General features: G+C 48.1%; 1 protein-coding gene across 1 annotated transcript in view; it reads left to right on the forward strand.

Moving 5' to 3' along the window:
* Positions 1–25,648, forward strand: part of LOC132805738 (natural resistance-associated macrophage protein 2-like) — a 106,451-nt gene that overhangs the window by 43,512 nt on the left and 37,291 nt on the right. Inside the window, exons 5-9 of the mRNA XM_060820963.1 lie at positions 5,874–5,944; positions 13,078–13,145; positions 14,359–14,514; positions 18,117–18,275; positions 25,341–25,427. Of these exons, the coding sequence (XP_060676946.1) occupies positions 5,874–5,944; positions 13,078–13,145; positions 14,359–14,514; positions 18,117–18,275; positions 25,341–25,427 (541 nt within the window). The remainder of the gene's footprint in view (positions 1–5,873; positions 5,945–13,077; positions 13,146–14,358; positions 14,515–18,116; positions 18,276–25,340; positions 25,428–25,648) is intronic.

The following is a 25,648-nucleotide window of genomic DNA, read 5'->3' on the forward strand; positions in this document are numbered from 1 at the left end:
CAGTCATATTGCCACTCTGCCGCCACCTTTTCCTCTATTGTCAGCAAACCCTCCTGTCTCTCCCTAACCCCACCAGATCAACCCTCTTGTGCACTTGGTCAACATCCAAACCCTGTATAGCTTGAACCTGCCACCTTCAGAGGAAAACCCATTCAAGCCAGGTGGTTCACTGGCACCGTGGTTAGCAGGGTTAAACCTGAAACTGGGCTTGTTATTGAAGGATTGTTATGGACACATTCCCAGGTTGGGCTGCCAGGTGGCAGATACTGTTCAATGTGAAGCACAGGTACTTAACGTCTCTGGCTAGAAAGCAGAGGAAGATATGTTTGATGTTCTTCATCAGGACTGAATGGCAAGAATGCCAAATCTCAAAGGTTGCCACAATGTATATTGCATGAGGATACCAATTGGTTGACTGATAGAGGCACTGACTCGGAATTTACCTGCCAGCCATCAATATCCTCTTCCCATGGAGTGGAAATTGTGATTTGGTATTCTGGTGATTCTGTCAAGTTATGACGACGCAACTCCCTTTTTCCAGCAACACACAAATCTGTTCAACCCAGCTGCTGGAGATGCATTGTGGCAGGATGAGCGTGTCCACTTGGCAGTGAGTGAACTGAGACAGCAGGGAAAGAATTTCATTCTGCGACACACTGACCATAAGGGCAAGCAATGGGCTGAAAGATTGGAGATTGGAGAGGCACAATTGCCCAGTATAAGCTGTGAACCCCAGGCAGAGAGCAGGAGAGGGCGATCTCAGCAGAGTACCCAGATAGTGCTCGAAAAGGGAAATAGGAGCAAGAGTGATGAGGTAGCAACCTATATACACGGCACAATGCTCCGACTGCAATTTGGTGTGCGCAATTTTGAGCATGCCTTTTACAAAATGGACAGGAAATCCATCCAGAGTGCACAAGTCTCGCTTCCCCAGTGCGATGCCAATGGTTCTAAGGAGGGGGCTGAAATACAGAGCTCAGTTCTCTCCCCCTTTTCCAAGTTTGGTTTGGAAACTGAAGTATACAGGCCAGTGATTCAAAGGAGAATCCAATCGACTCAGCGTGAAGCAGGGAGGTCTCCGAAGAAACTCACTGAAGTTTTATTTGAAATCCTAAAGGATGGGGGAGAAAATGAACGCTTGCTCTGGCTGGAGTCTGTGTGATGAGGGGTCGCTTTATGCAAAGGTGTATGGAAAGGCAGACAGGGTGGTGAAAGAAGGCATTTGGTATCATAGAGTCATAGTCATGGAGTAATGCACCACAGAAACAGACCCTTTGGTCCAACTCACTCATGCTGGCCTGATATCCTAAATTAATCTTGTTCCATTTGACAGCACTTTGCCTATAGCCCTCTAAATCCTTCCTATTCATATACCCATCCAGATGCCTTTTAAATGTTGTAACTGTACCAGCCTGCACCACTTCCTCTGGCAGCGCATTCCATACACACACCACCCTCTGTGTGAAAAGGTTGCCCCTTGGGCCCCTTTTATATCTTTCCCCTCTCAACCTAAACTTATACCGTCTCGTTCTGGTCTGCCCCAACCCAAGGAAAAGACCTTGGCTATTCACCCTATCCATGCCCCCCTTGATTTTATAAACCTCTATCTGGTCTCCCCTCAGCCTCCGACGCTCCAGGGAAAACAGCCCCAGCCTGTTCAGCCTCTCCCTGTAGCTCAAATCCTCCAACCCTGGCAACATCCTTGTGAATCTTTTCTGAACCCTTTCAAGTTTCACAACATCCTTTCTCCAAGGAGGGAGACCAGAATTGCACACAATATTCTAAAACTGGCCTTACCAATGTCCTGTCCAGCCGCAACATGACCTCCCAACTCCTGTACTCAATACTCTGACCAATAAAGGTCAGATGGAGCATGAGGTCGAAATTTGGGTGGAAATTAGGAATTCCAAGAAGAAAGATTCACTGATAGGTGTAGTCTATAGGCCACCAAATAATAACATTACATTGGGCCAGGCCATGAACAAGGAAATACTTAATGCCGGCAAAAATGGTACTGCTATTATCATGGGGGATTTTAATCTACATGTAGATTGGTCAAACCAGCTCGGTCAAGGTAGCCTTGAGGAGGTGTTCATTGACTCTTTCTGCTATAGTTTTCTTGAGCAGTATGGAATGGAACCAAAGAGGGATCAAGCTATCCTAGATCTGGTCCTGTGCAAAGAGACAGGAATAATTACTGACCTCATAATGACGGATCCTCTTGGAAGGAGCGATCATAGTGTGGTTGAATTTAGAACACAGATGGAGAGTGTCAAGATAAAATCCAATACCAGGGTCCTGTGCTTGAAGAAGGGGGACTATGAGTGAATGAGAGAGGACCTGGCTAAAGTAGACTGGAAGCAGAGACTTTATGGTGTGACAGTTGATGAACAGTGGAGGACTTTCAAAGAAATTTTTCAGAGTGCTCCACAAAAGCATATTCCAGGGAGAAGGAAGGACTGTAAGAGGAGGGGTAACCTGCCAGGAATGTCTAAGGAAGTAAGGCAGGCACTCAAAGTGAAAGAGAAGGCATACAAAGTGGCCAAAAACAGCTGGAATCTAGAAGATTGGGAAATCTTTAAAAGTCAACAGAAAGCTACAAAAGCAGCTATGAAGAAAAGTAAGATAGAGTATGAGAAAAAAAACCTAGCACAGAATATAAAAACAGATAGCAGAAGTTTCTATAAATATATAAAACAAAGAAGAGTGGCTGAAGTAAATGTTGGTCCTTTAGAGGATGAGATGGGGCAGTTAGTTTTGGGAGATGATGAAATGGCTGAGGCATTGAACAGGTACTTTACATCAGTCTGCACAGTGGGAGGGCACTAATAACACGCCAGGAAGTGATGAAGAGACAAATGTAGGTGAGGACCTGGAAACAATCTTTATTACGGAAGAGCTAGTGTTGGGTGTCCCTAGATTTCCAAAGGGTCTTTGACAAGGTGCTGCACATGAGGCTGCTGTATAAGGTAAGGATGCATGGTGTTAGAGTTAGAGTATTATTGTGGATCGGGGATTGCTTGACTGACAGGAAGCAAAGAGTGGGAATAAATGAGTGCTATTCTGGCTGGCAATCAGTGACTAGTGGTGTGTCTCAGGGATCGGTGTTGGGACCTCAATTATTCCCAATTTATGTCGATGCTTTGGAGTTGGGGACCATGTGTACGATGTCAAAGTTTGCAGATGACACTAAGATGAGTGGCAGAGCAAAATGTGCAGAGGGCTGTGAAACTTTGCAGAGGAACATAGATACATTGAGTGAGTGGGCAAAGTTCTGGCAGATGGAATACAATGTTAGTAAGTGCAAAGTCATCCATTTTGGTTGGAGTAGCAACAAAATAGATTATTACTTGAATGGTAAAAAGTTGCAGCATGCTGCTGTGCAGAGGGAGCTGGGTGTCCTTGAGCGTGAATCACAGAGGGTTGGGCTGCAGGTACAACAGGTAACTAGGAAGGCAAATGGAACATTGTTCTTGATTGGTAAAGGGATTGAGTTTAAAAGCAGGGAGGTTATGTTGCAGCTGTACAAGGTGCTGGTGAGACCACACCTGGAGTACTGCGTGCAGTTTTGGTCTCCTTACTTGAGAAAGGATGTACTGGCACTGGAGGGAGTGCAGAAGAGGTTCATGAGGTTGATTCTGGAGTTGAGGGGGTCGGCTTATGATGAAAGACTGAGTAGACTGGGATTAGACTGGATTAGACTGGGATTTTCTGAAGAATGGAAGGGACCTTATTAAAACATGTCAAATTATGAAGGGAATCAATAAAATCGAAATAGGATGTTTCCACTGATAAGTGTGACTAGGATAAGGGAGCAGATTAAGGACTGAACTGATAAGGAACTTCTTCACTCAGAGGGTTGTTAATCTATGGAATTCCCTGCCCAGTGAAGTAGTTGATGCTATTTCAGTAATCGCTTTTAAAGCTAAGGTAGATACTTTTTTTGAAAAATAAAGGAATTAAGGGATTTGGTGAAAGCGTGGGTAAGTGGAGCAGAGTCCACGAAAAGATTTGCCATGACCCTTGTTGATTGGCGGAGCAGGCTGGAAGGGCCGGACAGCCTACTCCTGCTCCGAGTTCTTATGTTCTATGTTCTATATCAAACGCTTCCTTCACTATCCTATCCACCTGTGGCTCCATTTTCAAAGAACTATGAACCTCCAAGGTCAAAGGTTCAGTAATACTCCCTAGGACCTTACCATTAAGTGTATAAGTCCTGCCCTGATTTGCCTTTCCAAAATGCAGCACCTCACATTTATCTAAATTAAACTCCGTCTGCCCCTCCTCGGCCCATTGGCCCATTTGATCAAGATCCTGTTGTACTCTGAGGTAACCTTCTTCACTGTCCAATGCACCTCCAATTTGTTTGACTTTATTGATCAGTGCATTGAGTGGAGGGGTTGGGAGGTCATGTTGCGGCTGTATACCTCATTGGTTCAGCCACTTTTGGAATGTTGCGTGCAATTCTAGTCTCCCTACTATAGGAAAGATGTGAAACTTAAAATGGTTCAGGAAGGATTTACAAGGATGTTGCCAGGATTGGAGGGTTTGAGCTACAGGGAGAGGCTGAACAGGCTGGGGCTGTTTTCCCTGGAGTGTCGGAGGCTGAGGGGTGACCTTGGAAAGGTTTATAAAATCATGAGGGGCATGGATAGGATAAACAGACACGGTCTTTTTGCCAGGGTAGGGGAGTCCAGAACTAAAGGGCATAGGTTTAAGGTGAGACGGGAAAGATTAAAAAGGGACCTGAGGGTCTACGTTTTCACACAGAGGGTGGTACGTGTATGGAATGAGCTGCCAGAGGAAGTGGTGGAGGCTGGTACAATTACAACATTTAAAAGGCATCCGGGTGGGTATATGAATAGGAAGGGTTTAGAAGGATATGGGCCAAATGCTGGCAGGTGGGACTAGATTAATTTGGGATATCTGGTCGGCATGGATGAGTTGGACCGAAGGGTCTGTTTCCGTGCTGTATGACTCTATGACTCTAAATGTCTTCAGAGAGAAGATTGCTGCGCTTCTTCCTACATTGCCCTTCTGATGACTTCATTGGCTGAAAAGGGTTTTCAACATATCTTGAAATCCTGAAAGGAACAATCTCCATGGGAGTCTTTCTCTCTTTGTCTGCACCGAATGTTTTACCAAGTAAGACTTCAAGCAACAATAGGATTGTTTCCAGCAGAAAATTGGGAACTGTTTGGCGGTGAGGGTGAATTGGGATTCAATCCGGAAAAGAGCTGGCACGGACAGAGTGGGCCAAATAGCGTTGTTGCAAACTGTGAATGTATCTGGTTCTGTCGAGTCATCCCTGCATTACTTTTAGTGATCCAAAATGAGCAAGCAGCATGAGGGCTGTGCTGGCGTCCTGGCGATCTGCTTCTCGCAAATGGTGTCCCGTCCGGTTTTGCAGTGTCAGGGTTCAGGCTGCTATTCTGCCAGTCACAGACAGGGTCAAAATCCTGGAAGTTCCTCCCTCACAATGTTCTACTGCCTGTGGACTGTAACGGTTCAAGAGGGCATGTCACCACCGCCGTCTCAAAGGGCAACTAGGGACGGGCAATCAATACAGTGACACCAACATCCCCATGGCTGGACTTGAAAAAAGGTCAAAACAAGGACTGCAGATGCTGGAAACCAGAGTCTAGATTAGAGTGGTGCTGGAAAAGCACAGCAGGTCAGGCAGCATCCGAGGAGCAGGAAAATCGACGTTTCGGGCCAAAGCCCTTAGTCAGGAATAGACCTCTAGATTTTCCTGCTCCTCGGATGCTGCCTGACCTGCTGCGCTTTTCCAGCACCACTCTAATCTAGAATCTGGATTTGAAAAAAATCAACTGACGAATTGTTTCTCTTACCACATCTTCTTTATTGTTTAGGATTCCCCTGTGGGGAGGAGTGCTAATCACGATTATAGACACCTTCTTCTTCCTCTTCTTGGATAAGTACGGTAAGATCGGTGTAACGTGAAGACTTTTGCAAACGAATATTCTTCCTTGTACATTGCAAGGATCCCTCGCCAACCTTTGCCATGATTTCCCATTCAGTTGTTCGTGTCTGTCTTGACCCACCTGATGCTCTTTGTTGTGGGCATAGGGAGGCAATGGCCCAGTCGTGTTGTTGCTTGGCCAGAAATCCAAAATCTCAGCTAAAGTTCTGGGGACCTGGGTTTGAATCCTGTCACAGCTGGTGGTGGCATTTGAACTCAGTAAAAATCTGGAATTAAGAGTCTAACAATGGCCATGTATCAATTGTCAGGAAATCCCATCTGGTTCAGTAATGCCTCCGAGAGAAGGAAACTGCCATCCTTACCTGGTCTGGTGTACGTGTGACTCCAGATCCACAGCCAAGGTGGTGGTGCTTTCCCGAGTGCATATCATAGAATCCCTCCAGTGTGTGGAAGCAGGCCATCAAGTCCACACCGACCCTGTGATTCCACCCTCTCCCCTATCCCTCTAACCCCTTCATTTTGCGTGGCTAACCCACCTGCACACTGTATGGGCAACTTAGCACGACCAATCCACCCTAACCTGCACGTCTTTGTGACTGTGGGAGGAAACCCATGCAGACACGGGGAGAATGCACAAACTCTACACAGTCACCCAAGGGTGGAGTCGAACCTGTGACATGGCAGCGCGAGCCTCTGTGCACCACTATTCCTGATCTTTTCTGTTTCCAATCCCACCTGGAGACCACAATGGTATAAGTAACAGGGATTGATTTTCCACACGTCACCTATTTTGTTCACCTGTGCTCGTAGAATCATGTGTAGTAAGTAACATTTATGCCACACAAATGCCAGGCAATGCCCATCTCCAACAAGAGAGGAACTAAGCATCTCTGTTTGACATTCAATGATATTGCCATTACCAAGTCCCATACTATCAACATCTTGGGGGTAACCGTTGACCAGAAACATTTTTTTAAATTCAATCATGGGATGAGGGTGCCGCTGGCTAGGCCAGCATTTATTGCCCATTCCAGAGGGCAATTAGGAGGCAACCACGTTGGCTGTGGGTCTGGAGTCACATGTAGTCCAGACGTGGTAAAGATGGCAATTTCCTTCCCTATAAGATATTAGTCAATCAGATGGGTTTTTATGACAATCGACAATGGATTGATGGTCATCATTAGATTCTTAATTCTGGATTTTTATTGAATTCAAATTCCACCATCTGCTGTGGTGGGATTTAAACCCAGGTCCCCAGGAGATTACCTGGGTCTCTGGATAACAGTCTCGCGATAATACTACTAGACCATTGCCTACTCCAATACTGAAACTAAACTGGACTGAACTTGCCATATGAATCCAGTGGCTCCAAGAGCAGGGTGGATTCTGGGAATCCTGCAGTGAGTAACTCCCCTCCTGACTCCCCGAAGCCTGTCCCACCATCTCCAAGGCACAAGTCAGGAGGGCGATGGAATACTCCCCACGTGGCCTGGATGGGGGCAGCTCCAACAACACTCAAGAAGCTTGACACCATCCAGGACTGTAAGACACTCAGAAGTATGAGCAGAAATAGGCCATTCAGCCGATCGAGTCAACTCCGCCATTCCATGCAATCTGATAATACACAACTCCTCTTTCATCAGTAAGGGGATAAGGCAGGGAAATGGCATTGAAGATGATGTGAGGGAGAGAGGGTGGAGCAAGGGGGTGAGGAGAGAAAGGGAGCAGATAGTGGAGCGAGGACATGAAAGAGAGAGAAAGACACAGTGGGTTGATGTTGTGAAGGGGAGAGAGGAAACATGCATTCTGGGGGAGGGGAGGTGAGTGACAGAGAGAGAATGGCGGTGAGGGGGGATTGGAAGAGTAAAAAAAGGCGAACAAGAGGGAGAGAGAGAAAGAGAGAAGTGGATTGAGGGGGGAGAAAAAGAGAAGATGGAGTGAGGGACCATGTAAGGAGGACCTGCTCCTGCTGCCTGACCCTGGGATCCTGGTGTGGTAGCTGCTCTGTGCATTGTGTTGAAAACCGAGAGCTCTACAAGCCCTGGTGCCAGGAACGCAGCTCATCAGGAGGTGCCAGGCCTGGCATTATTTTAAAAAGCAATTTTCCCATTTTTTTTGAGGGGGGAGGGGAGAACAGTGAGTCCAGTGTCCAACTTGTGATTCTGGGCACTGCCAGGCAGCGCCAACTGGCTCCGGTGTGTGCAAAGTGAAGGCTGGCGAGAGCCCTCACTTTGAAAACAAGGAGACATGGATCTGAGTGAGCTGTAGCAACATGAACACAGTGTAACAGACAACATGAGAGCGGTGTCCTCTTCCCTGATGTGCAAGTGGCCACATTTTGATTTCCTGGTTTGGACTGTTGACTGGAAATTGGATGTTGTTATGTATCGAAAGGACATCTTTTTGCAACTTGGTAGACAGATGAGATTGTGCATTATGCACAAGATGATGATGCTTTTTGGAGCAGTCAGGTGAACGCAGGCAAGAGGGACTGGTTTAGTTTGGGAATGACTCTACAATTCTAGAATTTATAAGACAGACTGGCACATTTAACTAGCCCCCCAATCTTGCTGTCGGCTATTGTGAATGTAGACAGGGACAGCATTCACTCAGTCAGTGTTGTTTCTAGGATATTTATCCCATTCCCCTTCGCTGCCCATCAGGAGGGGCTCCGATCCACGTTGCCTCAAAACAGTTCCTACCTTTCCTCCGATACATTGACCAAGAAGGCACATGGGGGAACGTGCCTTTATTCGACAAGACATTGAAATACAAGAGCTAGGAGATTACGGGAGTGCTGTGTATAATGTTCGTTAAACCAGAGCTGAAGAACTGGGGTTTCTGGTTTCCACACTTGAAGAAGCATTGCCAGGACGCGGAGGAGCCGGTGTTGGATTGGGGCTGGACAAAGTCAAAAGTCACACGACACCAGGTTATAATCCAACGAGTTTATTTGAAACCGCAAGCTTTCTGAGTCCCCACTCAAACTCTCACACCCACTTGCACACACATATATTGCCTCACACTCACTCGCAAACACACGCACACACATTCTCTCTGTAAAGAGTACATGCACACAGACACACAGAACCACACACTCTCTCCAACTCTCTCCCTCATCTGCAAACACACACACTCTCTCATACCCACACTGTCTCTCCCCCTCTCTCCCTCACATGCATACACACACTCTCTTATACCCATACTCTGTCCCCCTCGTGCATACATACAGTCTCTCATACCCACATACTCTCTCTCTGTCTCTCTCTCTCTCTCTCCCCCCCCTCCCCCTTACATGCATACACACACTCTCTCATACATACACACACACACTCTCTCTCTCTCTCTCTCTCTCCCTCACATGCATACACACACACTGTTTCATACCCACACTCTCTCTCCCTCACATATACACACACACTCTTTCTCCCTCACATGTACACACACCCTCCCTCTCACACACACACACACACACACACACACACATATATATCTATGAGGTGAATTTGTATTTGCAGACATACTATTTTGTTCAAAAGGCACACGGTCTGCAGACAGCCAGTCACTGTGTAAATTCCTCCTTTGGAGGTAAAACCAGTCTGGCTCTGGGCTGAGATACAAACAGACTTGAAACAGGGCCTCACACCTAAAATGTGTCATCTGACCAGAGGTGTCACCTTTATCCCGATAAAAGCTGACGTTATCTTCGGGCAGTGACTTGAAAGAAATTCTGGGCTGAACAAACTAATCAGTCGAAACCCGCCCCTCCATTCCAACTAATTAACAACTAAATAGCCATCTAGGTTTGTTCAATATATTCGCATAAGTTGTATGGCCCTTTGATCTTTTGCTATAAATTCTGTATCTCGTGTTGTCTGTCTCACGAGCTGCCTGAGGAAAGAGCAGGGAGCTCCGAAAGCTTGTGGTTTCAAATAAGCGTGTTGGACGATTGCCTGCTGTTGAGTGACCTCTGACATTGTTGAGAAAGCAGCTGATGACACTGGAGGGTGCAGAGGCGATACACCAGGAGGTTGCTGGGGCTGGAGCGATTCAGTGATGAAGACAGGCTGGATAGGCTGAGGTTATTTTCCTGAGAGCAGAGACGGCTGGGGAAGAGGCACGGACCTGATTCAGATGCTCCCGGTTCTGAGGGGCAGAGACAATGAGAAACACTTCCCCTAAGTGGAAGGGTCAGCGTCCAGGGTGCGCAGTTTGAAGGGAAGGAGAAGAGGGGGTTTGAGGAAGCTGACTATTTTTCCAGAGTGACCAATGGAGGACCAGCCTCGGGCATTATCGTTCTGGAGCTGAGCTGAGAAAGACGTGTTCACCAGGGTTGGCAGGAGGGATGGTGCCCTGGACAAGGTGGGAAAGATCATTCGCCACGTCAGCCCTGCCCTCCCTCCAACCTCTTGCCCCCTCCCAGTGATCTCAATCCCACTCCCACCCACCACCAACGCCAAGAGACCATCCAAAAAACACGGAGCTTTCGCGGTTGCAATCCCTCCGAGAAGCTCTCAGAAAATTGTAAAATCCCAGGCAGGGAGGGGCAGAGGGAGAGGGACAGAGGGAGAGGGGAAGAGGGAGAAGGGAAGAGGGAGAAGGTGAGAGGAGGCAGAGGGAGAGAAGGAGAAGGAGAGGGGAGAACAGAGGGAGAGAAGGAGAGGGGCAGAGGGTGAGAAGGACAGAGGCCGAGGGAGAGGGGGTGAGGGAGAGAGCGAGGGAGAGGGAGAGAGGGGGAAGAGGGAGAGAAGGAGAGAGGGGGAAACAGAGGGAGAGAAGGAGAGAGGGGGAAACAGAGGGAGAGAAGGAGAGAGGGGCGCAGAGGGAGAGAAGGAGAGAGGGGGAAACAGAGGGAGAGAAGGAGAGAGGGGGAAACAGAGGGAGAGAAGGAGAGAGGGGGAAACAGAGGGAGAGAAGGAGAGAGGGGCGCAGAGGGAGAGAAGGAGAGAGGGGGAAACAGAGGGAGAGAAGGAGAGAGGGGGAAACAGAGGGAGAGAAGGAGAGAGGGGGAAACAGAGGGAGAGAAGGAGAGAGGGGCGCAGAGGGAGAGAAGGAGAGAGGGGGAAACAGAGGGAGAGAAGGAGAGAGGGGCGCAGAGGGAGAGAAGGAGAGAGGGGCGCAGAGGGAGAGAAGGAGAGAGGGGGAAACAGAGGGAGAGAAGGAGAGAGGGGCGCAGAGGGAGAGAAGGAGAGGGGCAGTGGGAGAGGGAGAGAAGGAGAGAGGGGGAAACAGAGGGAGAGAAGGAGAGAGGGGGAAACAGAGGGAGAGAAGGAGAGAGGGGCGCAGAGGGAGAGAAGGAGAGAGGGGGAAACAGAGGGAGAGAAGGAGAGAGGGGCGCAGAGGGAGAGAAGGAGAGAGGGGGAAACAGAGGGAGAGAAGGAGAGAGGGGCGCAGAGGGAGAGAAGGAGAGGGGCAGTGGGAGAGGGAGAGAAGGAGAGAGGGGGAAACAGAGGGAGAGAAGGAGAGAGGGGCGCAGAGGGAGAGAAGGAGAGGGGCAGTGGGAGAGGGAGAGAAGGAGAGAGGGGCGCAGAGGGAGAGAAGGAGAGAGGGGGAAACAGAGGGAGAGAAGGAGAGAGGGGGAAACAGAGGGAGAGAAGGAGAGAGGGGGAAACAGAGGGAGAGAAGGAGAGAGGGGCAGTGGGAGAGGGAGAGAAGGAGAGAGGGGGAAACAGAGGGAGAGAAGGAGAGAGGGGCGCAGAGGGAGAGAAGGAGAGAGGGGCAGTGGGAGAGGGAGAGAAGGAGAGAGGGGGAAACAGAGGGAGAGAAGGAGAGAGGGGCGCAGAGGGAGAGAAGGAGAGAGGGGGAAACAGAGGGAGAGAAGGAGAGAGGGGCGCAGAGGGAGAGAAGGAGAGAGGGGGAAACAGAGGGAGAGAAGGAGAGAGGGGCGCAGAGGGAGAGAAGGAGAGAGGGGGAAACAGAGCGAGAGAAGGAGAGAGGGGCGCAGAGGGAGAGAAGGAGAGAGGGGGAAACAGAGGGAGAGAAGGAGAGAGGGGGAAACAGAGGGAGAGAAGGAGAGAGGGGCGCAGAGGGAGAGAAGGAGAGGGGCAGTGGGAGAGGGAGAGAAGGAGAGAGGGGGAAACAGAGGGAGAGAAGGAGAGAGGGGCGCAGAGGGAGAGAAGGAGAGGGGCAGTGGGAGAGGGAGAGAAGGAGAGAGGGGCGCAGAGGGAGAGAAGGAGAGAGGGGGAAACAGAGGGAGAGAAGGAGAGAGGGGGAAACAGAGGGAGAGAAGGAGAGAGGGGGAAACAGAGGGAGAGAAGGAGAGAGGGGCAGTGGGAGAGGGAGAGAAGGAGAGAGGGGGAAACAGAGGGAGAGAAGGAGAGAGGGGCAGTGGGAGAGGGAGAGAAGGAGAGAGGGGCGCAGAGGGAGAGAAGGAGAGAGGGGGAAACAGAGGGAGAGAAGGAGAGAGGGGGAAACAGAGGGAGAGAAGGAGAGAGGGGCGCAGAGGGAGAGAAGGAGAGAGGGGCGCAGAGGGAGAGAAGGAGAGGGGCAGTGGGAGAGGGAGAGAAGGAGAGAGGGGGAAACAGAGGGAGAGAAGGAGAGAGGGGCGCAGAGGGAGAGAAGGAGAGAGGGGCAGTGGGAGAGGGAGAGAAGGAGAGAGGGGCGCAGAGGGAGAGAAGGAGAGAGGGGGAAACAGAGGGAGAGAAGGAGAGAGGGGGAAACAGAGGGAGAGAAGGAGAGAGGGGGAAACAGAGGGAGAGAAGGAGAGAGGGGCGCAGAGGGAGAGAAGGAGAGGGGCAGTGGGAGAGGGAGAGAAGGAGAGAGGGGGAAACAGAGGGAGAGAAGGAGGGGGGCCGAGGGAGAGAAAGCGAAGGGGACAGAGGGGGAGTGAGGGAGAGAAAGGGAGGGGGAGTGAGGGAGAGTGAGAGAGGGACAGAGGGAGAGAAAGAGAGGGACCGAGGGAGAGTGAGAGAAAGACAGGGTGACAGAGGGACAGAGGGAGAGAAAGAGAAGAGGACAGAGGCTGAGAAAGAGAAGGGGGCTGAGGGAGAGAAAGAGAGGGGGGCAGTTGGAGAGAAAGAGAGGGGGACAGAGGGAGAGAAAGAAGGGGGAGAACAGAGGGAGAGAGGCTTGAGCGAGCTATGGAACGTCCCCTCTCCTGACTGTGGTATAACATCAACTGCCTTCCTCCCCAGGTTTAAGAAAACTGGAGGCTTTGTTTGCGTTCTTCATTGCAGTAATGGCTGTGACCTTTGGATACGAGGTAACTGCAGAGGAATTCACTCACTTTGTCCTAATTGAAACTGGCGGCTCCATTGGGTGCTTCATCACTTTGGGCGTTGATTTGCCTTTTTGTTTTCCAAGCGTCTTTTCCATGGCATTTCTGAACCTCCTTGAATTGTATTTGCTTGGGTAAGGTGGCTGAGGTGCCCAAGTTGGCAAGGATAGTTGGCAAGCCCCTGGAGACAGAGCCTATCACCCACAAGCATATCTGCCCAGAAGCAAGTCAGGCTATCGGAGAAACATTGAAACCTGGAGAATAGGAGCAGGAATAAGCCATTCGGCCCTTTCAGCCTGCTAAGCCATTCACTCGGATCCTGGATGATCATCCAATTCAGTCCCCTGTTCCCGCTTTCTCCCCTACTCTCCGGATGAAGAGATTTCTCCTCATCTCAATCCTAAATGGTCTACCCCATATCCTTAAACTGTGACCCCCCCCCCCCCCCGCACCCCCCGCGGGCTCTGGAATCCCCCACCATCGGGAACATCCTCCCTGCATTGACCCTGTCTAGTCCGGTTAGAATTTTATTGGTTTCTATGCGATCTCCCCTTTATTCCTCTGAACTCCAGTGAATATAATCCTAACCGATTCAGTCTGTCTTCATACATCAGCCCTGCCATCCCAGGAATCAGTCTGGGAAACCTTTGCTGTACTCCTTCCATCACCAGAACATCCTTCCTCAGATAAGGAGACCCACACTGCACACAATACCCCAGGTGTGGTCTCACCAAGGCCCTGTCCAACTGCAGCAAGACATCCCTGCTCCTGTACTCGAACCCTCTCACTATGAAGGTCCAACATCCCATTGACCTTCGCCACCTCCTGCTGCCCCCTGCAGGCTTACTTACAGTGACTGATGTACAGTCTCATTCAATACGTTGCTACAGAACTAGATGGCAAAGTGAAAGTTGAGTCACTTAATGGATAACATGATTGGACTAATTAGGAGATACAGTCAACACAACTGCTTCCTTGTGAAGTAGTTGTCTCGAAGTACTTCGGTGGATATAAAAACACACAAGTTCTATGATCTCAAAGGACAAGGGGTAGCAGACACTGGGAACGCCAGGGCTGTGGGCCGAGTGCTTGCGAATGGTACGAGGGGCTTGCTTTTGACTGGCGCAGACTCGATGGGCTGAAGGGCCTCTCTCGATCTCTCTGACTCTGTGTTTCTCTGACCCCCCCCCCGCCCCAGTATGTGACGGTAAAACCAGACCAAGTGCAGCTGTTGAAGGGGATGTTTGTGCCCACCTGTGAAGGCTGTGGGACCAGGGAGCTGCAGCAAGCTGTTGGCACTGTCGGAGCTGTAATCATGCCCCACAACATCTACTTGTACTCGGCGTTGGTCAGGGTGAGTGGTACCGCGGCAGCGAGGCGAACACGGAACAGCATTGAAATGCCGTGAACCGGGAGAAAAGTGTGGCGTACGGATAGCGCTCGGGCAGCGCGATGTCTTCCAAAGTCGCTTCCCTCAGTTCGCAACTGCGCGAAGCAGCGGCGAGCTTTGTCACGTGCATCATTCTACACACGTGCTGATGCCAGCTGTCGGCACAGCAGCTTTCTGTGTGGGGGACTGTGGAGGGAGCAGCTTATGTCGAAAGGTACACTTCTCCTAGATTACCCCGTGATTTGAATATTCAAATGAATTGAATATTCAAGGCTGCACGTACTATCGTAAGTCAGACTGACGGGCAGAGGGTGTGGGGTAGCCTTGTTGGTCAGGGTGGATGTTCAGTCCCTTGCACCGGGGGACCTAGAGTCAAGGGATGTAGAGTCAGTGTGGATAGAGCTGTGAAATACTCAGGGTAAAAAGACCCTCTTGGGAGTCATCTACAGGCCCCCAAACACGAGTCTGGATGTCGGATGTAAGTTGAATCAGGAGCTGAAATTGGCCTGTCGCAAAGATGTTACTACAGTTGTTATGGGGGATTTCAACATGCAGGTAGACTGGGAGAATCAGGATGGTACTGGACCTCAAGAAAGAGACTTGTGGAGTGCCTCTGAGATGGATTCTTAGAGCAGCTGGTGCTGGAGCCGACCAGGGAGAAGGCAATTCTGGATCTGGTATTGTGCAACGAACCAGAATTGGTCAGGGACCTCGAAGTGAAGGAGCCATTGGGAAGTAGTGACCATAATACATTAAGCTTCAGCCTGCAATTTGAGAGGGAGAGGGTACAATCGGAAGTGACAATATTTCTGTTGAATAAAGGGAACTATGGAGCTATGAGGGAGGGGCTGGTCAAAGTTCAATGGTGCAATACCTTAGCAGGGATGACCGTGGAGGAACAATGGCGGATATAATGCAGAAGTTGCAGGATCAGTTCATTCCTAAAAGGAAGAAAGATCCCAGGAGGAGGCATGGGTGGCTGTGGCTGACGAGGGAAGTTAAGAAACATATAAAGTTAAAAGAGAAAAAGTGTAACATAGCAAAGATAAGTGGGAAAACAGAGGACTGGGAAGCTTTTAAAGAGCAACAGAGGATTACTAAGAAGGAAATACGCAGAGAAAAAATGAGGTACGAAGGTAAACTGGCCAAAAATATAAAGGAGGATAGTAAAAGCTTTTTTAAGTATGTGAAAGGCAAAAAAATGCTTAGGACTAAAATTGGGCCCTTGAAGACAGAAACAGGGGAATATATTACAGGGAACAAAGAAATGGCAGAAGAATTAAATGGGTACTTTAGATCTGTGTTCACTGGGGAAGACACAAGCAATCTCCCTGAGGTAACAGTGGCTGAAGGACCTGAACTTAAGGGAATCTGTATTTGCCAGGAATTGGTGTCGGAGAGACTGTTAGGTCTGAAGGTTGATAAGTCCCCGGGGCCTATGGTCTACATCCCAGGGTACTGAAGGAGGTGGCTCGGGAAATCGTGGATGCGTTGGTGATTATTTTCCAGAGTTCGATAGATTCAGGATCAGTTCCGGTGGATTGGAGGGTGGCTAATGTTGTACCACTTTTTAAGAAAGGTGGGAGAGAGAAAACAGGAAATTATAGACCAGTTAGTCTGACCTCAGTGGTGGGAAAGATGCTGGAGTCTATTATAAAGGATGAAATTACGACACATCTGGATAGCAGTAACAGGATAGGTCAGAGTCAGCATGGATTTATGAAGGGGAAATCATGCTTGACTGATCTTCTTGAATTTTTTGAGGATGTAACTCTGAAGATTGAGGGAAATCCAGTAGATGTAGTGTACCTGGTCTTTCAGAAACCTTTTGATAAAGTCCCACATAGGAGGTTAGTGAGTAAAGGTAGGGCGCATGGTATTGAGGGCAAAGTACTAGATTGGATTGAAAGTTGGTTAGCTGATAGGAAACAAAGAGTAGTGATAAACGGCTCCCTTTCGGAATGGCAGGCAGTGACCAGTGGGGTACCGCAGGGATCCGTGCTGGGACCGCAGCTTTTTACAATATATGTTAATGATATAGAAGATGGTATCAGCAATAACATTAGCAAATTTGCTGATGATACAAAGCTGGGTGGCAGGGTGAAATGTGATGAGGATGTTAGGAGATTACAGGGTGACCTGGACAAGTTAGGAGAGTGGGCAGATGCATGGCAGATGTAGTTTAATGTGGATAAATGTATTGTTATCCATTTTGGTGGCAAGAACAGGAAGGCAGATTACTACCTAAATGGAATCAATTTAGGTAAAGGGGCAGTACAGAGAGATCTGGGTGTTCTTGTACACCAGTCAATGAAGGCAAGCATGCAGGTACAGCAGGTAGTGAAGAAGGCTAATAGCATGCTGGCCTTCATAACAAGAGGGATTGAATATAGAAGCAAAGAGGTTCTTCTGCAGCTGTACAGGGCCCTAGTGAGACCACACCTGGAGCACTGTGTGCAGTTCTGGTCTCCAAATTTGAGGAAAGACATTCTGGCTATTGAGGGAGTGCAGCGTAAGTTCATGAGGTCAATTCCTGGAATGGAGGGATTACCTTACACTGAAAGACTGAAGCGACTGGGCTTGTATACCCTTGAGTTTAGAAGACTGAGAGGGGATCTGATTGAGACATATAAGATTATGAAAGGATTGGGCACTCTGGATGCAGGAAACATGTTTCCACTGATGGGTGAGTGCCGAACCAGAGGACACAGCTTAAAAATAAGGGGCAGGGCATTTAGGACAGAGATGAGGAGAAACCTCTTCACCCAGAGAGTGGTGGCTGTGTGGAATGCTCTGTCCCAGAGGGCAGTGGAGGCCCAGTCTCTGGATTCATTTAAGAAAGAGTTGGATAGAGCTCTCAAGGATAGTGGAACCAAGGGTTATGGAGACAAGGCAGGAAGAGGATACTAATTAGGAATGATCAGCGATGATCATATTGAATGGCAGTGCAGGCTCGAAGGACTGAATGGCCTACTCCTGCACCTATTGTCTCTTGTCTATTTAAGAAAATGAGCAGCATAGTTACAAAGAATGTTAGCACGAAGCTCCCTAATGATAAGATTGCGAGTGGTGAATGGAAAAGTAAGCCCTGTGAGAAAAGCTAGATGTTGTAAAGCATCTTGAACGTAAGGATAGAATATGGCTATCACTCACTTGACAGGCATACAAACAGGAAGGGAGGAACTGGAGTAACTGCCTGTTGTTGAGAAGTCAAATTGATGGATTTCTCCGAGATAAGAGGCCAATGCAGAATTCAATGCCATGTCTTTTCTTCCAACACGAGCAGATCAGTTCACTCTCGATTTGCATGGCAGAGTGAGCTAGTATCCACTCCTCAAGCAGAAACAGATGAACGTGAATTTCTGGTTTGCTGGGATCCTGCTGTGTGCACTTGCTGCCACACAGATGCTGACAGCACCTTGAACTCGAAGGTAGAAGAGGTCTCTGGCTGAAGCTTTTGTGTGATACAGAGTAGCCAGGTGGTTGGATGGGTAAGGCAGTGATATCGAGGGATCACTGAGCAATGACGTTCTCTCTCTCTCTCTCTCTCACACACACCCCCACAGTCCAGAGACGTGAACCGAGCCAACAAGACCGAAGTGAAGGAGGCGAATCGTTACTACTTAATCGAAGCCTGCATGGCTTTGTTGCTGTCGTTCATCATCAACGTCTTTGTGGTCTCAGTGTTTGCCGAAGCATTTTATAATAAGACCAATGGACAGGTGGTGAGTATCAGATGTCATATCAGGGCCATGGGGTGCTCCTAAGTGGTACAATCCTTCCAGCACACTGGCATGATCGGTTGGTTGGAAATGTGATAGGGTTGCCCATAACCGTGAATTGGTACATTCCAACCCCAGACATTCATTGCCAGGTTCTCCGGGCAGAACCCTGTATCCCACCAAACAGGATCCTTCGCTTCATTTAAATGGCATTAACGTCAACACAAAAAAATGGTTGTAATTACATTTGGAAGATGCTTCGGAGCAGTATGTGCTGTCTGACCATTACTGCTGATGATATAGTCGCTGATGAATAAGTAAATGGATATGCTGAGCAGTAGGTTTTGATTTGGTCTGGTTTATTATTGTCCCAGGTAGTGATTATACAGTATTGTTTTGTGTGGACAGAGTAGTGAAGAAAGCATTTGGGACGCTTGCCTTTATTGGTCAGCGCATTGATATAGGAGTTGGGATAGCCATGGGCATCTGTGTGGGCCCCAGCTATGCCTGCTTCTTTGTCAGATATGTGGAACAGTCCATTTTCTGTCATTACACTGGCACCATTCCCCACCTTTTCCTCTGCTATATCGATGACTGCATCGGCGCCACCTCGTGCTCCCGCGAGAAGGTTGAACAGCTGATCAACTTTGCAAACACTTTCCACCCTGACCTCAAGTTCACCCGGACCACCTCAGGCACCTCCCTCCCCTAACTGGACCTCTCCATCTCCATTTCTGGCGACCGACTCAACACGGACATGTCCTCCAAACCCAGCAATTCCCACCGCTACCTGGACTACACCTTCACCCCTCCCCCTGGGAAAAAAAAACGCTATCCCTCATTCCCAATTCCTCCACCTCCACTGTATACGCTCCCAGGCGGATCAGTTCCATTCTAGAACATCTCAGATGGCCTCCTTCTTCCAAGATCACAATTTCCTCTCCCACCTGGTCAACAATGTTCTCCAGCACTTCTCCTCCACTTCCTGCAACTCTGCCCTTGAAATCCAGTCCCTTCCCTTCAGTCACAGCAAGGACAGAACCCGCACCCCACCACCCCCCCCAGTCCTCAACTTCCACCCCACCAACCTCCGTATACATCACATCATCCTCCCCCACTTCTGCCCCCGACAGTCAGACCGCACCACCAGGGATATAATTGCCTCCTTTCAGCATTCCATAGAGACCATTTCCTCTGCGACTCCCTTGTTAGGCCCATGCTCTCCTCCCCCCCCACCCCCACCAACCCACTGTCCACACTCAGTACCTTCACATGCCACCACACAAGGTGTCAAACCTGCGCCTACAGCTCCCCCCTCACCTCCATCCAATTCCTGAAGGATCCTTTCACATCCGACAGATTTTCCTGCACCTCCAAAAACCTCATCTGCTGTGTCCGTTGCTTTTGATGTGGAGGCAGGATGACAACTTGTGGAAAGTTTCAGGGAACACCTCTGGGACACCTGCACCAACCAACCCCACCACCCTGTGGCCAACCACTTCAACTCCCCCTCCCACTCTGCCATGGGCATGCAAGTCCTGGGCTTCCTCCACCGCCAAATCCTTGCCACACGACCCCTGGAGGAAGAACGCCTCATCTTCCGCCTTGGAACCCTCCAACCACATGGCATTAATGTGGATGTCACCAGTTTCGTCATTTCCCCTCCCCCCACCTTATCCCAAATCCAACCCTCCAACTCGGCTCTTTGGTATGCTTTCCTTTATTATTCAGAATATTGAGTACAGGAGTTGGGAGGTCATGTTGCATTTGTACAGAACATTAGGCCACTTTTGGAATACTGTGTGCAATTCTGGTCTCCCTCCTATAGGAAGGATGTTGTGAAACTTGACAGTGTTCAGAAAAGATTTACAAGGATGTTGCCAGGGTTGGAGGGTTTGAGCTACAGGGAGAGGATGAACAGGCTGGGGCTGTTTTCCCTGGAGCGTCGGAGGCTGAGGGGTGACCTTATAGAGGTTTATAAAATCATGAGGGGCATGGATAGGGTAAATAGCCAAGGTCTTTTCCCTGGGGTAGGGGAGTCCAGAGCTAGAGGGCATAGATTTAGGGTGAGAGGGGAAAGATTTGAAAGGGGCCTAAGGGACAACATTTTCATGCAGAAAGTAGTGCACAAAGGGAATGAGCTGCCAGAGGAAGTGGTGGGGGCTGGTACAAGTACAGCATTTAAAAGGCATCTGGATGGGTATATGAATAGGAAGGGTTTGGAGGGATATGGGCCAAGTGCTGGCAAATGGGACTAGATTAATTTAGGATATCTGGTCGACATGGACAAGATGGATCGAAGGGTCTGTTTCTGTCCTGTACTCTAAATCATACTTTACATAAGTCCATTAGGGTAATAGAACAGAATGCAGAATGTAGTGCTTTAGCAACAGGGAAGGTGCAGAGAAAGATCAACTCTGGTATATGAGAGGTCTGTTCAAGTTTGATAATGTTAACAGAGGAAGAAATGAGCTTGCCAGACTACGTGAGGGAATTATACAATTACGGGTGGGAACACAATAAAACATTGCGAGATAATAGTCATGAAGAAAGTATTGGCAGGAAAGAATGCCAAGTCCCCAGGATCAGATGGTTTCTATCCCATGATTTTAAAGGATGTAGGTGACACCATTTCAAATCCCCAACTCCAATGTTCCAAAGGTCTCTCAATTTAGGAACAGTTTCTTTAGGTTGGTCAACTGCACCCATCACTCCATGGTTTATTAAAGTGGTGAGTGTTATGACCGAGGCTGGAGGAGTGCCCCATTGTTCCAATCCCACTCCTACACAGTCACAACATAAAATGTCCATACTTTTTCCGGTTATCAAAGTGATCAATTATCTTGTCTATGTCAGGTTTAAACAGTAAAGATCTATCGACCAGTTTTCTTTAAATGTACAGTTGTTGGTTTAGTATCAACACACACACACACACACACCCAACTGAACTGAATAAGACAAGAACCTCTTCAGGCCAGGCACCGTTCAAGCTGCTCCCACCAGGGGGTATGCAGAAAACAAGCAGTTATTGCCATCATGTGACTTCCCTAAAGTCTTGCTTTTTTAAAAATAAATCTCTAAATGGTGAACTTTCAGTGACCTCTTTTAAAGAAACTACTTCAGGTGTGTCCACAAGCAAATAAATTTTCTGGAATCCTTCAAAACGTAAATATAAAGCAATTTTGATAAGAGAAACCCCAGGGAATAATGGGATTCATAGATGACATTTCAAATGGCTCCTATGACTCAGTTAGAGTGAGTCCTGAATATTTATTGACGTGTATGGTTATCTGGGCTTGTTGTTGCTCTGTATCACCTTGAAGCACGGGTAGGCAATTAATTCTTCCAAGGGGCCACCTGAGAAACCGGAGTTGTGTTGGAGGGCCGAACCAACAATAAGCTGAACGTAATTCTGCTCAGTATTAATTTTCTCTCATTGTAAGAAGTACTAAGTGATATGGTTTTGCACTGAAACTTATAATCAAAAGAATAAGGATATTCTGTTACAATAAAGATATGAAATTGTGGAGTAGGTCAAATATAGAAGATATAAACAGTAAAAACAATAATTTCAGTATTTTATTTTTAACATGTTAATCTCGCAAACCAATAATGAAAAGTTGTTTCATTATTGTTCAGTATTACAAACAACTCTATCCAAAAAGCAGTAAGTGCTTTTGATGTTTTCAGTTCATTTTACTTGTTTAGTGAGAAAACTCCAGTCTGTTTTGGGCGTGAACAAGTACACTGTAATCTGGTTGAATGTCTGAGGTGGATATGTGAAGGACAGCTGCGAGGTGATCATCAGTGATAGAGGATCGGGATTTGGATTTGTTGAACTTCATCACTGAGAATGTCTGTTCGCATATATAGGTAGATCCAAAGAGGACTAGAATCTTCTGAGCATGCCTCCTCACGTGTGGAAAGTTCTCCTCTTTGAGGGAAGGGTAAAAATCAAGCAGTGAGACTGACCCAAAGTACGCTGCCAGAAATGTGTCAGACTGCAGGTCAATGAGTTCAAGCTGAACATCACTAGGTACATTCTCCACATTGCATGGAAATGGGGGAAAAAAATCATGTGCATTTCATTCTCAACCGTTTTAAAGTCTTGAAATCGCCTTGAAAATTCACCGTGCAGTGCTTCTAACATAGATGAGTACCTGTGGAGGTGATCAGCTGAAGGTGCGGCTTCCTTCAGTGGCAGTAAGTGGGTGAGAATGGTGTCCTCCATTTGGCTTGAGAGAAGCTGCAACTTTCTCATAAAAGCCTTCGCCAAGTTGTACATTTCATGCACAAAAGGGCCCTTGCACTGCAGTTTCACATTTAGTTCATTCATAAGTGCAGTCACATCAACAGCAAAACCAAGGTCTGCAATCCAGTCTGCATCTGAAAGCTGGGGAATGCCATTCCCTTTCTTCACACACAAATCTTGAATCTCTTCTCTCAGGTCCCATACACCTTGCAGCATCTTGCCCAGGCTGAGTCACCTGACCGCTGTGTGGTAGCCTATGTCACGATGTTCAGTCTCATTTTCCTCCAAAAGTGCAACAAACTGCCTGTGATTCAAAGCTCTTGCCCTGATGAAGTTAACTATTTTAGTTACAACATTAACCACATGGTTAATTTTTAACACTGACTTACACAACACTTCCTGATGTATAATATAGTGTAAAAATACCAATTTCTGTTCGGGGTCAATTTCTGTCACTTTATCCTGCATTCTCTTTAAGAGTCCAACATTTTTTCCCGTTAGATTTGGACAACCATCCGTTGTCACACCCGCCAGCTTGTCCCATTTTAGTCCCAACATGTCCAAACATGCATTTACCTCCATGAACAAATCATTACCAGTTGTTGTCCCTTTTATTAACTGCATGGCTGCCAGCTCCTCTGTGATTTTAAAGTCCGTAGTTGTCCCATGTACAAAGATGAGTAGCTGGGCTGTGTCACATACATCGCAGCTTTCGTCCAAAGCCAAGGAAAAAAAGTCATGGTTGACCACTCTGTGCTGCAGTTGAAGCTCCAGATTTCTCGCGATGTCCCCAGTCCTTCTCGTTGCAGTGTGTCGGGAGAGGCCTCCTTTTTCTCCGGGTATATTAGTTCTGCAGAGTCCAACAAGCCCTCCTTAATAAACTCTCCATCAGAAAATGGTTTACTGTTTCGGGCGATTTTGTGGGATATGACATAACTTGTCTTGGCGTGAGCTGACATTTTGAGGGCTCACCAGCAAGCATCACTTTTAGCTGTTCACGCACGCACATACACGCGTATGTGCGTCCATACGTAAATAAAAGAAAAGCATCCTTTTCAAAACGAAAGCAACACACTTTTTCATTTATGTTCTAATTTAAGATTGACCTCATACGGGCCGGACAGGAACAACCAAAGGCCATAAAATGCCCAGGTCTGCCTTAAAGGGAACATGTTGGGCCTGTACTCTCCCCCAGTTCCTTATCGAAAATTGTTCTGCTGTGAAACTTCCCTCAAGTACCTGTTCCCAGTCTACTCTGGCCAGATTCTTCCTGATTTTTAATAAAACCTGCCTTCCCCCAATCCAAAGCACCTTTTTTTTTTGGCAGACCATCTTCTTCCTTTTCCATAACAAACTTATCAATTGTACGAATGTTGTGGGGACTATTCTGAAAATGCTCCCCCACTATCACCTTGAACACCTGTCCACGTTCTCTCCCCAGAATCAGGTGCAGCACTAGGTGCCATCCCCTTGTTGGACCATCTATACTTTGATAGAAAACGTTCTCCCAGATACATGTCCAGAAATCTTTCCCCTCGAAACCCCTTACACTATGACCATCGCAATTAATATTGGAGATGTTGAACTCCTACAAAATAACTACCCTGTTATTACACCCCTCAGAGATGCCCTAGAGCTGAGTGACCTCACAGGCATCTTCCTATCTGCCACATATGGCTCCAACCAGTGGAGAGTTTTCCCTCTGATCCTCATTGGCTCCAGTTTTGTCAGGGTTCCTTGATGCCACACTCAGTCAAACGTGGAATGGATGTCCATATGATATAGGAGTAGAACTTGGCCATTTGACCTCTCAAGTCTGCTCTGCCTTTTGATCGTGGTTGATATATTTCTCAACCCCATTCTCTTGCCTTCTCTCCATAACCCTTGATCCCCTTACTCATCAAGAACCTGTCTATCTCTCTGTCTTAAATATGCTCGTTGACTTGGTCTCCACAGGCTTCTGTGGCAATGAGTTCCACAGATTCCCCACCCTCTGGCTGAAAGAATTCCCCCTCATCTCAGTTTGAAAGGGTTGCCCCCTTCACCCTGAGGCTGTGCCCTCAGGTCTGGGTCTCTCCTACTAAATCATAGAATCATAGAAGCCCCACAGTGTGGAAACAGGCCATTAGGCCCAACAAGTCCACACTGACCCTCCGAAGAGTAAGCTACCCAGAGCCATTTCCCTACCCAATTACTCTACATTTACCCCTGACTAATGCACCTAACCTACACATCCCTGGGCACTATGGGCAATTTAACATGGCCAAAACAGCACATCTTTATATTGTGGGAGGAAACCTACACAGACACAGGAGAATGTGCAGACTCCACACAGACAATTGCCTGAGACTGGAATTGAACCCAGGTCCCTGGCGCTGGGAGACATCTTCTCCACGCCGTCCTCTCAGTATTCTAGAAGTTTCAATGAGGTGTTGTCAAGGGCTGTCCCTCTCCCCTCCCCTCTGGAGTTCAGCTCTTTTGTCCATGTTTGAGCCAAGGCTGTAATGAGGTCAGGAGCTGAGTGACCCTGGTGGGACCCAAACTGGGCGTCACTGAGCAGGTTATTGCTGAGCAGGTGCTGCTTGATAGCCCTGTTGGTGACCCCTTCCATCGACTTCCAGGGCTTGTGGATGCAGCAAAGTAATTAGAGCGAAATCGTTCAGGGGGCGAAATTCGGAAATATTACCTCACGCGAAGTGTGGTGAAGGTTCGGAGTAGCATTGCCGTGAGATGTATTGCTACAGAATGCTTGAATTGCCAAGTGAAAAGACTGTACAGTTTAGAAATGTATCTGACATGATTTTTCCCTTTCCTAGCACGAAGTGTGCGCCAACAGTAGTAGTCCACACTCTGACCTCTTCCCGAACAATAACAGCACTCTCAATGTCGACATCTACAAAGGGGTAAGTACAATTGGGTACAAGTTTGATTTGACAGTCCGAGACAGGGTGGTGATGGAGGGTTGTTTTTCAGACTGAAGGCCCGTTACCAGCAGTGTTTGGCAGGGATCGGTGCTGGGTCCACTTTAGTTTGCCATTTATGTAAACGATTTGGATGAGAAGACAAGCGGCACAGTGAGTAAATTGGCAGACGATACCAATATTGGTTACATAGTGGACATTGA

The sequence above is a fragment of the Hemiscyllium ocellatum genome, chromosome X (assembly GCF_020745735.1).
Source record: "Hemiscyllium ocellatum isolate sHemOce1 chromosome X, sHemOce1.pat.X.cur, whole genome shotgun sequence".
Classification (NCBI taxonomy): Eukaryota; Metazoa; Chordata; class Chondrichthyes; order Orectolobiformes; family Hemiscylliidae; genus Hemiscyllium; species Hemiscyllium ocellatum.